This window comes from Charadrius vociferus, unplaced genomic scaffold (assembly GCF_000708025.1).
Source record: "Charadrius vociferus isolate BGI_N301 unplaced genomic scaffold, ASM70802v2 scaffold220, whole genome shotgun sequence".
In the NCBI taxonomy this organism is placed as follows: Eukaryota; Metazoa; Chordata; class Aves; order Charadriiformes; family Charadriidae; genus Charadrius; species Charadrius vociferus.
The window spans coordinates 228,241-241,429 of record NW_009646506.1 but is presented as its reverse complement, the minus strand read 5'-3'; the positions used below and the strand labels follow the sequence as shown (position 1 = coordinate 241,429).

The window sequence follows — 13,189 nt, the reverse complement described above, 5'->3', positions numbered from 1 at the left end:
TTTTTTTTTTTAAAGCAAAATCAGTGCAACTTTCAGGAGAATGACATGGAGTCTGTGGGCTCTGCTGAGGGGAAATCTCTTGCAGACAAGAGCAGGTTAGAGGTGGTGTGTGAGCAGTGAAGTCGCTGCATACTTGACACTGTCACTGGTACTTTGGGAGAACCAGTCGAACACTGCGCTGCCTTGAGGCACAGTGGAAAGAAAATGTGTACTACTGTGGCTGATACTGCGATCAGTTTCTACTGGAAGTGGGAAGATTTCAGTTAGGCCTGAAATACAGGAGTGCTTTCAGGCCAGGTCACAACCTCAGTGTCCTCTTCCTTTGTCTGGAATGGCTGTTGGTGTTTGCAGAGAGCTCCTTGTGTCTCTGAGAAATCACTGTTAAGAGCATGATACTGCTGTTACTGCTGTTTGTACTTGTGGTGATGATGTTTAGTCCCATTTATTTTTGGAGAACGGATCCGGTGGGTATTCTGTCTGCAGCAAAGTCCTGGCTGGCAGACCTGTATGTAGCAGTGTCAGAGCTGAAAGGAGCTCCTGGGAAGAGTATGTTTTTAATGGCCATCTGTATTGTTCTTTGCCCTGTTGTGTTGAAAAGGGGAAAGTTTGGGGCCTTATAGAGGAAAAAGGAGCTGATGAAACCTCAGCAGCAATGAAATGCACTTCTGTTCAGACTTCATGACTGGTTTTCCTGGCTTACTGAGGTAAATTAGTAGGGAAAAAGTTGTTTGTGGGTCCACTGAGTGATGTGTAGCTGGTGTTATCTGTCCTCTGTTTACAAAAGAGACAAGGTTAAGGTGAGAAGAAAGGGTCGTTCTTGGAGGACAGACAAGTAGAGAGAAAGTGAAGGAAACATAGCTTGCTGTCGACAGCCTCTTCTGGAGAAGAGACAGGCTGAGAACGCTGCCTTTCCCACCTTTTCCAGACCAGCATGGCAGCCACCAGCTGTTTGCAGCTTTCCTTTTGGTGATCTTTCTGGATTGAAGCTCTTGGCAGAACTGCAGAAGACGGTATTGTCTTGGCGTACTAAGCAGGTCTTTTTAAAACTCAGCTACAAGGGGATGCGGGGCATGAAGAGAGAAAGATGAATCGTAGAGGAGAGGCAGCAAGAGCTGAAATTAGAGCCTTTGGGTGGCAAGGGAAGATAGGGGAGGCGAGATGTAAACTTGCAGGGCACCTTTGGGGCCCCGACTTTTGAGTCAGGACATTGGTATACTGGCTCCAAAGGAGAATGGAAATTTAAGTCTGGATGGCAAAGCAGGCTTCTTCAAATCTAGCTGCCCCACTTGTTCCCTCTGACAGCTCTCCCAGAAATGCAGCATCCAATTAGTCTGGTAACTGCATTGTGTTAGCTCCAGCTGCTCAAGAAATATTTCAGGGATTCAAACCCATCACTTTTTCCTTCCATCCTAGAACACTTTAGCTTTTTCCAGGACTGACCCATGACATGAAAGGCTTTGCTTCAGCAGTCTGGCCCACTGATCTGCTCAGATTGTTGGCTTGTGTCCTGGGCTCAGTTTTGTCACCCAGGATAAAAGGATGACATCCAAGTTCAGAAATGTGAAAAAAGTATGGACTTTGAGATATACTTCTCTTCGGAGTAATTTCACTTACTTCCCTGAAGTCATAAATTATGTTGGCTTTTGTCCAGGCCAAGTACTGCACTTAATGCCTCAGATCAAACCATCAATTTTCAGCAGTGAAAACTACTGCTCGAAGCAACTGTTTTGTGATGCTCCAAAGAGACCGTCCCACTTCTGCTGAGAGGAGGTAGCCTGTAGTGGGAGTCCTGACTTAGAACAAAACTCGCTGCAGGTGTTTCGTTGGCAAAGGCGGACTCTGTAGGCCCCCTTGCACTTGCAAATTAGTATTTAGCCACCCAGATCTCCTGAGCTTCCTTTCAGGCTGAGGCTCTGAAGACCTAGAGCCAGCCAGCAGGAAGGTCTGGTCACAGGGATGTGAGGGAAATTTAGGTTGCCTGTGAGTTTAGGGCATGGCTGTGAATCCTGGTCACTGCCTTACAAAGGCTAATAATAATACAAGTGTCTATAGCTTTTCTGTCCTTTGTAGCAATTGTTTATTTTATTATAAAAACAGAGCTGGGGAGCGAGTCCCCCTCCCCGTTTTAAGGTAGCTTTACCATTTTAAACTAGCTTTTATCCCAGAAGGAACAGAAATACTGGCGTGAATCTATGCAGATTAACTGTGTTTAAGCCAGCGGAAGATAAGAACAGAGATCAGTGAGCCAGATAAGATTAGTTGATTAGATCAGTGCCAAATCCATTAATGTCAGCAGGTAGTATTTTTTATTCTGCCATTTACCTAAATTGCAGCTGACAGCTGAATATGTTTTGGCAAGTAGTGTAGCCAGCAATTTACTTGCAGAACTTAAAATGGTAGAAACACTAGAGTCATTAATGCAGACAATTCTTCTCTGCTAAAAATACCATGGATTAGGAGGACTGATAGATGAAAGCATCCACACACCAGGTAGCGTCTGCTTTTTGTTTATTTCCTAGAGGGAGGGAGGTGGTTGTGCTTGTTTCTTTTGGGGGGAAAAAAAAAAAAAAAAGTAGGGAGGGGGGCATAAAATCTTGTAGGTTTGCATTTTCTTTAAATCTGCTTGGCCAGTTGTATGGGTTCTAGCAGCTCTCAGATTGTGGTTAATTAATAAAGGACCTTTGAATGAAAATTAATAAAGGACCTCAATGAAAAACAACAGAAATATTTTCCCTTGGTTTCTCTGGATGTAGCTTTTGTGTGTATTGCCTGACGTGACATCAGGCCCAGTGCTGCTGCAGTTACAGCTGATAGTGAGCAAACTCTTGGTCAGTCCAGAGAGAACAGCATTTTGCTGATCCCATGTTGCTGGGACATTCCCAGTGAACAAGCTCAGCAGTGGGTGGGTCTCTCCCTTACAAAGGCGTCTGGTCCGAGGAGAGGCTTTGCATCTTCTTTGTTTCACACCTTCAGATTCAGCTCCTTGAACAAGCAGTTGCAAAAACTTTTGAGTAGGAGGATGTTACATTATGGCCTCTTTTTGAAAGCATCTTTTCTGCTTGCTGGTGTCTCTCTCTAGGATTTACCCCTAATCTTCAGGGCACTGCAAAAACTAGTCCTGGAAAGGACCGTATTTGGTCATAGACTGAGCACTTCCAAGATGGTTATCCTATATATTCCTCGAAGTTCTTTGCCAACACAGGTGAAAATGCCTTTATTTTCTAGCCAAAGCAAACAGAAGCAGAATATCTTGACTGCAAAATCCAGAGTGAATCCAGTGCTAGGCTATTAACAGACCCCGCAGCTGTACCGACGCCTTGGGCCTTGCGGCTTCATCCTGTGTGATCCCAGGGGAGCTGAACTGCCTGGGCCTGCATTTGGCCAACTGTTTGCTGTTGAAGCTGGAGATCAGATTTGGCTCCTCCACCCTGGAAAAGTCATTCCATATTTATTGCGGTCTGCCTTGCAAAGCTCAGACAAAAGCTTCCATCACCCCTAGCCACGCTGGGTTTGCTTGAAATTTTCCTCCTGTGAGGCTGCCTGCTCTGATAGACCTGCACCCCTCTTTGCCCAGAGGGTCCCAGGATCGTTGCTGCCTCTCTGTCAGCACAGCTGCAGGTGGGAACCTATTTGGCTCCTGTGCCAGCCATGGCATTGCTTGAGGTGTGAAAAACCTGTTCCTGCTTCTGGCTGTGGGTCTGAAGGGATTGTCAGGTGAGGTTCCAGGTCTGAGCAGTGCAGGTGGGGTTTTGGGGATGGGGGTTTCTACGATACTCCCTGGTTACCCACAGTAGTCCTGCTGTGTGTATCAGATGCTGCTTTTGCTAAAGGCCAGTTCTGCCCTCTGCTGTAGGACTGTTTTCACAGTGTGAAGGCAAAGGCCAGAGAAGACCCTTTCTCTGGTCTAAGAAGGGGTTCCCAGACTCTCCTAGGAAAAAACTGATTGCAGTTAAAAATAATGCTGTTAGGGAGCAAGTGGAAATTGGTTTCATAGGAGAGGCCACTTGCTGCCAGCCAAATAAAACAGAAAATGGCACTGTGGTGTTTTTGAATTGTTTGCTTATGAAGCAGAACTTCATGGGACTGAGGTTTGATTGTGGCTACGTAGCAACGAACAGAGCAGCAAAATCTTCTGATAAATGACCTGACTCTGATTTCTGTTTTTCTGTGATCCCCAGGAATACAGATGTTCATCTGCAACCGTGAACATTATGGTTTCCTTCCCATGCCCCTGAAATCGCACCAGACGCTGCAAGAAGAAACCGAGAACTTTGTGCACACACTAATCGAGGCTATGAGTAAGTTGCTGTGCCCTGCCCATGACAGATGCCAAGTTAATGTTTGTAAAGCTCTCTTTCCAGCGGCCCAGCTGTCTTCCGCTTGGGAGTCTGCATCCTGATCTGACTGTTCTCATACTGTTTTGATACAGTTTTCCAATTTCCACTGCTTTTCTACTTAGGAATGTAATCCCTTCACGGTCAGGTCAACCCCATTCACAAAACCCCTTAACTTCCCCATATTAAATGCAAAAATGCATCTTTAATGTGGAAAGGATGCTGCAGAACCTTGGTTTTGTCATGAGGTCTGTCTTGCACATGGCTGCAGCCTTCTGCTTTGCAACATGGATGCTTTCTGCTACACCCCCTCCTGCACCAACTTCCATCTCCCAGCTCCTTGGGGCTTTTTAGGCCATGGTGAAAACACATGCGGCTACGTTATATCAATACAGCTTGTACATGAGGGTGATGCTTGGGATCTCTCCTCTCTTTCAGTTGATCGTCCTCCCATTGAACCCTCTCAGTATGTCTCTCTTCCTCCGAAGAACCCTGACAAGATGGGATTTGATGAAGTAAGAACCCTATTTTGCTGCTGTTATTTTTGTCTTGTCTTCCTATTTATCACTTAGAGGACCTGGATTCTCCCTGTAGTTTAGGTTCCAGGCGTTTCCCTTGGAGTATATTATCTTTTCATATACTTAGATCTTTCCCAATCACTTATGTCTTGGACTTAAACTTTCTGCAAGCGGAAAATAGCCATCGTTACGTGGGGAGAACTTCTCCCCAGCTCAGGGGAACAGAAGGGAAAGGGCTCAGGGGGTGGTCTTTCCCTCTGGCATTTGCTGTGAAGAACCAAGACCAGTCAGGGTCTGCAGGCACTTAATACCTGCCGCAAGACCCCTGATGAGAAGTGCATGTTTGTGTGCAAGGGCAGTGCCACACAAATATTTGGGCTTCCTGTCTTGATGGTATGGATGTTTTAATCCAGCCAGGAGGAGATGGCCGAAGTGAGGCTGAGAAACAGGTTATTTAGCTCCCCAGTTTCTGTGCTGTTTCCTCTACATCTGACTCTGCAGAGCATCTTGGCAGTCCTTCCATTCTGCAACAAAAACTGGCATTTTGGGAAACCTCTTGTGCTTTCCAGTGACAGGAGGGAACAATTTCTCTTGCCTGAGAGAGACACTGGAGACCCCGTAGCAGCTGTGAGAGGTGGGCTCACAGCTGGGTTCTAGCCCAAGCTGGGTACATCCAGGAGTGATGAAAACCACGCATGCTGTCTCCTTACTGTGTCAGCTTTCCCCCTGCCCTGCTTGGTCACTGCATTTTTCTGCTATGACCTTAAGTTAAAGTGAACTAGAAAGATGGTTACTGACACTGGTAGTGCCCCAAGACCCAGCAGAAATTCCTCTCCTGACTCTGCCTCACGTTGTGGAGGGAGCAGGCATGGAGGGGAGAGTGCTGGAGGTGGATCTTCTGTGCTTTAATTAACCAGTGTCTGTGTTAGTCACAGAGCCAGTAACCCCTGTGTCTACAGCTGCCAGGGTGGCAGTGGCACTGTGACCGAGGGAGTTGTGGTGATCAGGGGAGCCATTGTTCCTTGGTGTATTCTGCTACGTCTGTTTGTATGACTTGTAAAGTCTGAACCTGATTCGGCTATGCGTGTTTGAGCGTCTGTGTTTAGGACACAGCTGGTGTAGTTTTTTTTTTCTCCATGTTGTCCTTTGTGGCTGCGCTTTATTTATCCAATTTATTATTTTTACATTTGTACTGACCTGGAATTTGATCTGCTTCTTACTGGGATGAGGTTTTCCTCCACAGGCTACAAGGCTGCACTTGTACTTGTCTGCCTGGGACTGAAAAATATCCCTGACCCTCTGCAGTTTACCTACAAAATAAGGGCTTCAGTCCTCTGTCCTCCACCAGAGAGTCTGTCTCCTCAAGGCTTGGACTGAGCCTGCCCAGACATCTCTTCCCAGTCTTGGCTCTGTGCTTCCTCTGCTCTGGCAGGGAAAGCAGTGGATTTTCAGTGCCCGAAGTAATTACAAAAATCCTCTCTTTGCTGTGTCCTTGTACTTGGATGGTGGCCCCACTGATAATCCTAAATACAGGCAGTGGCAGCATTGTGCAGAAACTGGTGGGTCAGTGTTCCTCTGGGACTGGGGCTGGAGATGTCCATGTTACTCTGTGTTCAATATAAATCAAAACATCCTGTATCTTTGGAAATTACAGACTTAGCTGTAACTGGTCTCCTATCACCTTTATTCATCCTCCAAAGAACAAATTTCCCCTGTGAACATCCATAAAAAGTAGTTGCTAGACAGAGAACAAGCCTCAGCTTTCTACTTAAAACCAACTCCCAATTTTTTGACAAATTCTAAGCAACCTGGAGTGAAAACACACCCAGTATTTTCATAAGATCTGCTTTTCCAATGGGGCTGCTGGAAAAGGGTGGATCAGGACTCCCTTTTATTCCTTACTCCCAAGCCAGGAGGCTAATGTCTTTCTCTTCTAACCCAGATTTTCATGATCAATCTGAAGCGTCGGAAAGACAGACGGGATCGGATGCTGCGGACTCTGTATGAGCAGGAGATTGCAGTCAAGTTAGTGGAGGCTGTGGATGGAAAGTGAGTTTTGGCTGGGTTTGCTGATGTTTGCAAAGAGTGGGTTGTGCATAACTGCTTAACACCATCTTCTTGGATGCCCTGACCTCCCTTCTGGTGGGGAAGGGTGGGCTGAGAGGAGAGGTGAATATCACTTCTATTTACCTAACAGTCTGTTTGGGGCAGTTCTGCTCTGTTTTTCTTCTTTTGCAATTAGTCGGTCTCCATGAGAGAACCAGGACAGTGTGCTTCAGACTAAGATGAAAATCAGGTTAAAATCACACTGATTTCTGTGAACTGTAACGCTTGCACACAGTTAAAAGGAGTCAGCAGTGAAAGTGTTCGAGACCAATTATCTCCTGGGAAGATTGTCCACAAAAACTGTTGTACTACAGCGTTAACCCTGACATAGCTCTTTCCAAGCTTACTCTAAGGCGTGTTAAGATGTTTTTATAATGAGAAATCAAGGCAGAAAGTTTTGGTCTGGGAGTTACAAAAAGGCTTCAGGGAGATGGGAACCCCACATGCTGTCTAGGGGTCTTTGACACTTGGGTACCCACCAAGACCTCTTAGAAAAATAATCTGAGCCAAGCACCTGACAAGTTGATGGTCCCACAAGAAGCTGTTGGCAGTTTGTCAGCTTGATTTAGAAATGTAAATCAAGAATTTAATTTTCTCTGGGTTTTTGAGTGAAACAAGTGCAAAATTTCTCAAGATACGGCTTTTCTCTGAACATCAGCAGCATTTCCCATGTTGCGTATGTGTCTGATTTGAATTTGCTTTTTTTAAAAATGGTGATAGATATTCTGTCTTTCTCAGAGCACTGAACACGAGTCAGCTCAAAGCCCTCAGCATCGATATGCTCCCGGGTTACCGGGACCCATATTCCTCCAGGCCGCTAACCAGGGGAGAGATCGGCTGCTTCCTTAGTCATTATTACATCTGGAAGGAGGTAAGGAGTTTGTGGGTGCCTCGAGGTTCCTGCAGGAAGCTGCTGTGGGCAGACGCAATGGGAAGCCACGCAGCCAGTCGTAGGGCAGAGCATCAAATACAGTGCAGGTTTCTGGAAGTGTAGGATGGAACAGTTTCGGTTTGTAGGGGATCGTGCACAGGGGTTTTCTTCAATGCTGTGTTCAGCTTTTTCATCTCTGCTTTCCATTTGCCAGCAGCTCTCAGTGACTTTTATCAGAATATTTTCATGACTGTTTTTGCAAGCCATCCTGCTTGGAGCAGGTTTGCTTAGGAGAAAGGCAAGAAGGTTTTGAAGAACAAATGGTATTACAAAAACATGTTTTCTTCCCTTTTTCTGCATCTGGACTGAAGCAAGTTCCAGTGACTCTGGTGATTGGCTTTTTTGAATTGGCATATCATAAATATTCTTAACAGTGGGACCTCTGTTACCTGAGCTAAGAGATCTTGTTTGGGTGGTAAAAGCTGTAGCTTCCATCTGTCCCTGGTCGCCTGGGGAGTGACTCATGAGAGGATCTGGGCTGTGCTGGTCAGAGATGCTGGAGTGACACAGCCCGACATCAACAAGAGGGATTATTTCGGGTAAGATGTGGAGGCAGGGAGAAAGACTTGGTACTAAAAGAAGACTGGGCAATGGCAGTGGTTACCCAAATACAGACAGCCCTCTGCCTTCAGAGGTGTTGGTTGCAGGCTATGCTTTTGGGCCTGAGACTTCTAAATCACTAACAGTCACATGATAACAGGGGAACCTACATGCAGGATGCCTTTGCATGTGTGTTCTCCAAGTCATCAGGGCCAGACTTTGTATATGCTAGATTGTCCTGCTTTCCAGACTTCAGGAACACTTTCTTTCAACAAAGAGGTTTCTCTGAACGGCAGCTTTGGCATCAAAGGCTGCTGGACGCTTCTCTGAGGAGGTGGTTGCTGTGGTCATGCTAAGTTGTAGCTCATGGGTTCTAGATGGTGCAACATCAGACGGAGGGTTTTTCTAGGCTGCAAATGCTCAGCCACAGGGTATTTTCAGGAATGTTCTCAGTGGCTCTTGTGGTCTCTCCCAGCTGACCTCTGAATCTGGGAGTGATTCTCCAGCCTCCCTGCCGGCATGGTCTGGAATGCAGTGACAGGTCAGCATGACCCCAACAAATTCACTGGCCCATGTGTGCCAGCATGATCACTTCTGAACCCTCTTGTTTCAGGTAGTGAACAGAGAACTGGAGAAGACGCTTGTTATTGAGGATGATGTGCGCTTTGAACACCAGTTTAAAAGGAAGCTCATGAAGCTGATGGATGACATTGAACAAGCCCAGCTAGACTGGGAGCTGATGTAAGTAACTAGCCCTTGGCCAGCTGGGAGCTCCTGGGCATGCAGGGGAAGTGCAGATTAATGCTGGAGTGCAGGGGAAGGTGGCAGAGACTTCTCAGTGGCTTTTCCCCTCAGGCCAGATCTGCCTTCTGGGGCAGGCTGATGCTGGAATGCCCATTGGGTACCATTACTGCCCTTTGTGGGAAGTGTTGATTGATCTTAACGGTGTCTGGAGATGCTGCTGTGACAAAGGAACTGACACAGCTCAGTCCTGACGCTTGGACTGTGGCATCTTAGCTCCCTTATGCAGTCTTTCACAGCTATACCACCCAGTGGGTTAAGACATGGATGTTGGGGAGCGGTGCAGGATAGAAATCTGTGAGTCTGGTCAGGGATTACTTCTTGGATTGACTCTTTGCCCTTCCCTGGTTGACGTGAACAGTCTTGTGGTCCTAATTGCTGCAGATTCGCTTTGATTCCAATTTTCATGGTCTTTTCACCCTTTAAGCTACATTGGCCGGAAAAGGATGCAGGTGCAGGAGCCTGAGAAAGCAGTTCCCAATGTCATGAACCTGGTGGAAGCTGATTACTCGTACTGGACCCTGGGGTATGCAATCTCTTTCCAAGGGGCTCAGAAACTTATCGGAGCTGAGCCTTTCAGCAAGATGCTGCCGGTAGATGAATTTCTGCCAGTCATGTACAACAAGCACCCTGTGTAAGTAGGATGCCTTCGTTGCTTGGGTCGACATGAGCTGAGTCTTGCTGAATGATCTTAAGGCAGATCGTGTTGGTGTGTCTCACTTCTGTAGCCTAGCTGGTGGGGGACAGGGAGGGCTACTTGTCGTGGTTTTGGGTTGTCTGCAGCAAGGCTCCTGGCACAGGTAAAAGGAGGTGACAGACCTGCTGCACAGGGGTTATTGTCCCTACCTGGTGCAGGGCTTGTGGACTGGTTCTGAGACACTTGGCTCTCTCTGGTAACGGAGGCTTTGGTTGTATAGGTTGTGTGTGGTTGTAAGGCATGTGGTTCTGGCTCTGGAGAGTCAGACTCCACCCCAGCAACTGCCTCCACTCCGTGGGGCCTGTTTGCTCATAAGATTGGCTTCTATCTCACAGTTTATAAGCAGTGGCACTGATGAACGTTCACTCTTGCTGGTGTGTTTTCTCTCCTCTTTAGAGCGAAGTACATGGAGTACTATGAGTCCAGAGACTTGAAAGCCTTTTCAGCAGAACCCTTGCTCGTTTACCCCACCCACTACACAGGGCAGCCGGGCTACCTCAGCGACACAGAGACCTCTACAATCTGGGACAACGAGACTGTGTCAACGGACTGGGATAGAACGCACTCCTGGAAATCCCGGCAGCAGGGCAAGATCCATAGCGATGCCCAGAACAAGGATGCCCTGCCTTCCCAGTCATCCCTCAATGCGCCGTCCTCCAGGGATGAACTATGACTCCCTGCTTCCCCCGGGACTCTGTTGACAGCTGAACCTGCCTCACACTTTAGCTTTTCACCCTTGAAAGTTGTAGAGCAGCTCTTCATGTGGTCTCCTTCCCGCTGCTTCTAATGGTAAAGCACAGTGGTTGGACCTGACACCTAACCAAGCCGCTTAGGTCTGGGTGGGAGATGAAGGAGGAAAACAAACAAGTGTTCCAGACTGGCAGAAAAAAGGCAGAGAGCTGAACAAAAGCCCTCACAAGCCATTTGTAAAAAGCCAACCTTGAATGACGTCTTTCTACAGTTCCTCGTGTAGAATACTGTATTTATAAAGATTAATATATAGAGGTGTACAAGTGTTAATACCTTTCTGGATAGCTGTAACTGGGTTGCTGTGTAACTGCAGGTTTGTAGGCTTTTATAACACTGAGAGAAACCGCAGGCAAGCGTTTGGGTTATTTGGCTTTATTTTTCAAAGGGATCCCTGTCAGAATCAAGATGGCTTCCAAAAATATTCAGGGCACTGGAGCAGTGCTCCTCTGTAGTGTCTTTTCCCGTGTCACACTTCTATAGAAAACTATTGCTGGCTTCCCCTCTGCAAACTTCAAAACGTGCTAGGTCACATCTAAACAGGCCTCCCAGTCCAGAAGTAATGTCTTGGCATGTCTAAAATCTTGGAAGCTAGCAGAGAAAAGTAGAGGTTGCTGGTTTTATTTGTCTCTGCACTGCCTGAAGGGAACACAGGCAGAGTTTGTCCATCTCATGTCCTGCTTCACCCCCTGCCTTAATTTATTCCTTCAGGAAAACAAAGCCTGACAACCTATTTGCAGGCCTGTTTAATTAGGCCATAAAACCAAGTGTAGGACTTCTAAGAACTCTACATTTTAGAAGTTTGGTTATGAACCGCTTGTACTATCTTTATAAAAACAAAACAACCTACAAAAATGTTAGTGTTGTCAACTCTACTGTTCTCAACAGAATTGTGTGTTACAGGACGGAAAGGCAACTTGTCTTGATATTTTTTCATATGAGAAGCAAACTTGTCTGTCTGTTGTTTTGGGTTTTTTTTGGATGAGTTCTGATGTACTTGCTGTTGGCTATCTTGTCAGCAGATTATGGTGTCTATTTTTTTTGTTTGTTTTTAAAATGTGTCTCAGAGGCCAGGTGATCACGGACTACACTGCTTAGGTTCAGCTGGCACAGACCCCAGCCTGCAGGCTGCTGGTGCAGTGGGAGGATGCCCTCCTGGACTTGCAATCTAGACACTCACCTGCTGGCAGAGCTGTGCAGTTGAGTATGTGTGGCTGGTTTTGGTGTTTGTTTTTTTAATTTTTAATTTTTGTTTGTTTTTAATAATTACTGATCAATGTTGTGCTTTCTGCTAAAGAAGACATGTTATTTACCTGTCAGCCGGTCTGATAATACATAGAACCTGGTGCAAGATGAGCAGCTGTGTGTATTCTTCATTGTGTGGGAGTAGCCCTGGCTGGGAAACGCCAGCTCAAGAGTTTTTCACTGTTTTACTCTTACCACTGAGTCACTGGCCATATAAATGTGCCTGTTCTGCAACTACCAGCTGGAAGATGCGTTCCTTCTGCTGTCCAAGCTGGAGCAGGTGCCCATGCGACGTGGTGAGTATCGAGAGTAGGTCTGCCATGGGACAGAACGCACAGCCTGGGTCATTCCTCTCTGAGAACCCCTCTTACTTCTTCCTCAGGTCTCGCTTTACGAGTGGCAAGTCTGAGCTGTTTGAAGCACTGTTGAGCATGGCAAGTCCCAAGATGTTGGTAAGAAGCTTGGTGTGGCCTTCAGAAGCAGGACATCTGTGAACTGTTGAGCATCCAGCATCTTGTCAGGTGTCACTGTAGATCCTGTGATGTACATGTGCATCTGAGTCTGGCAGAACAGCAGGGATGAGCCAGCGCTGGGTGGGTGAGTCCCTTTGGCCTGGTATCGTTTCTCTGATCTAATACTGTGGCTGCTTCTCCATGTAAAGTCTCCTTATAGTCATGCTGTGTTCATATACATCACCGCTGTGTTCGTATACATCACCACTGCACATCTCTTCCACCCTTAATGCGTTCTGTGCAAGACCTATCTCTTTGTCTGAGAGGCCTCTCCTTTCCCCAACCATGGGAGTGATTTGCCTCTGTCAGCAAGACCTCTAGTTTTTCCAACCCATCCTCTTCTGACCTTTCATGATCCTATGGAAGCCCTTTCTCCACTAACATCTTGGCTGAGAACGACCCTGGTGCTCCTCACAGTACTCCCCATTTCACGCTGGGGGCTGGGAGAGGGAAGGAACTGACACCCTGGGGGTGAGTGTGCCATCCCAGCTCCCGGAGCTGCTCCATGGGCTCTGATCCTGCTGGGCTCGTGGGTGGGGATGTGGTCTGTAGCACAGCCTCACAGGTGCCCCCTCTGTCCCTTCCCAAGGGATGAGGGGACCATTGCTGTATTTGCCATGCAGGAAATATGTAATTATTATTTTTTTTTTTAAAGGGATTTGAGTCCCCCTGCTTTTTTTAAGGTTAATGTGGCTTGTTGAAAACATAAAAAGAAAAAAAAGGTCTCTGTGTCACCTGCCCAGCCTTTGTACTGCAGC

General features: G+C 46.8%; 1 protein-coding gene across 1 annotated transcript in view; it reads left to right on the top strand.

Moving 5' to 3' along the window:
• Positions 1–10,681, top strand: part of COLGALT2 (collagen beta(1-O)galactosyltransferase 2) — an 18,418-nt gene extending 7,737 nt beyond the window's left edge. Inside the window, exons 5-11 of the mRNA XM_009884333.1 lie at positions 4,179–4,298; positions 4,773–4,849; positions 6,795–6,901; positions 7,697–7,829; positions 9,043–9,170; positions 9,658–9,864; positions 10,324–10,681. Coding sequence (XP_009882635.1) covers positions 4,179–4,298; positions 4,773–4,849; positions 6,795–6,901; positions 7,697–7,829; positions 9,043–9,170; positions 9,658–9,864; positions 10,324–10,600 — 1,049 coding nt within the window. The 3' untranslated portion in view covers positions 10,601–10,681. The remainder of the gene's footprint in view (positions 1–4,178; positions 4,299–4,772; positions 4,850–6,794; positions 6,902–7,696; positions 7,830–9,042; positions 9,171–9,657; positions 9,865–10,323) is intronic.
• The last annotated feature ends 2,508 nt before the right edge of the window (positions 10,682–13,189 follow it).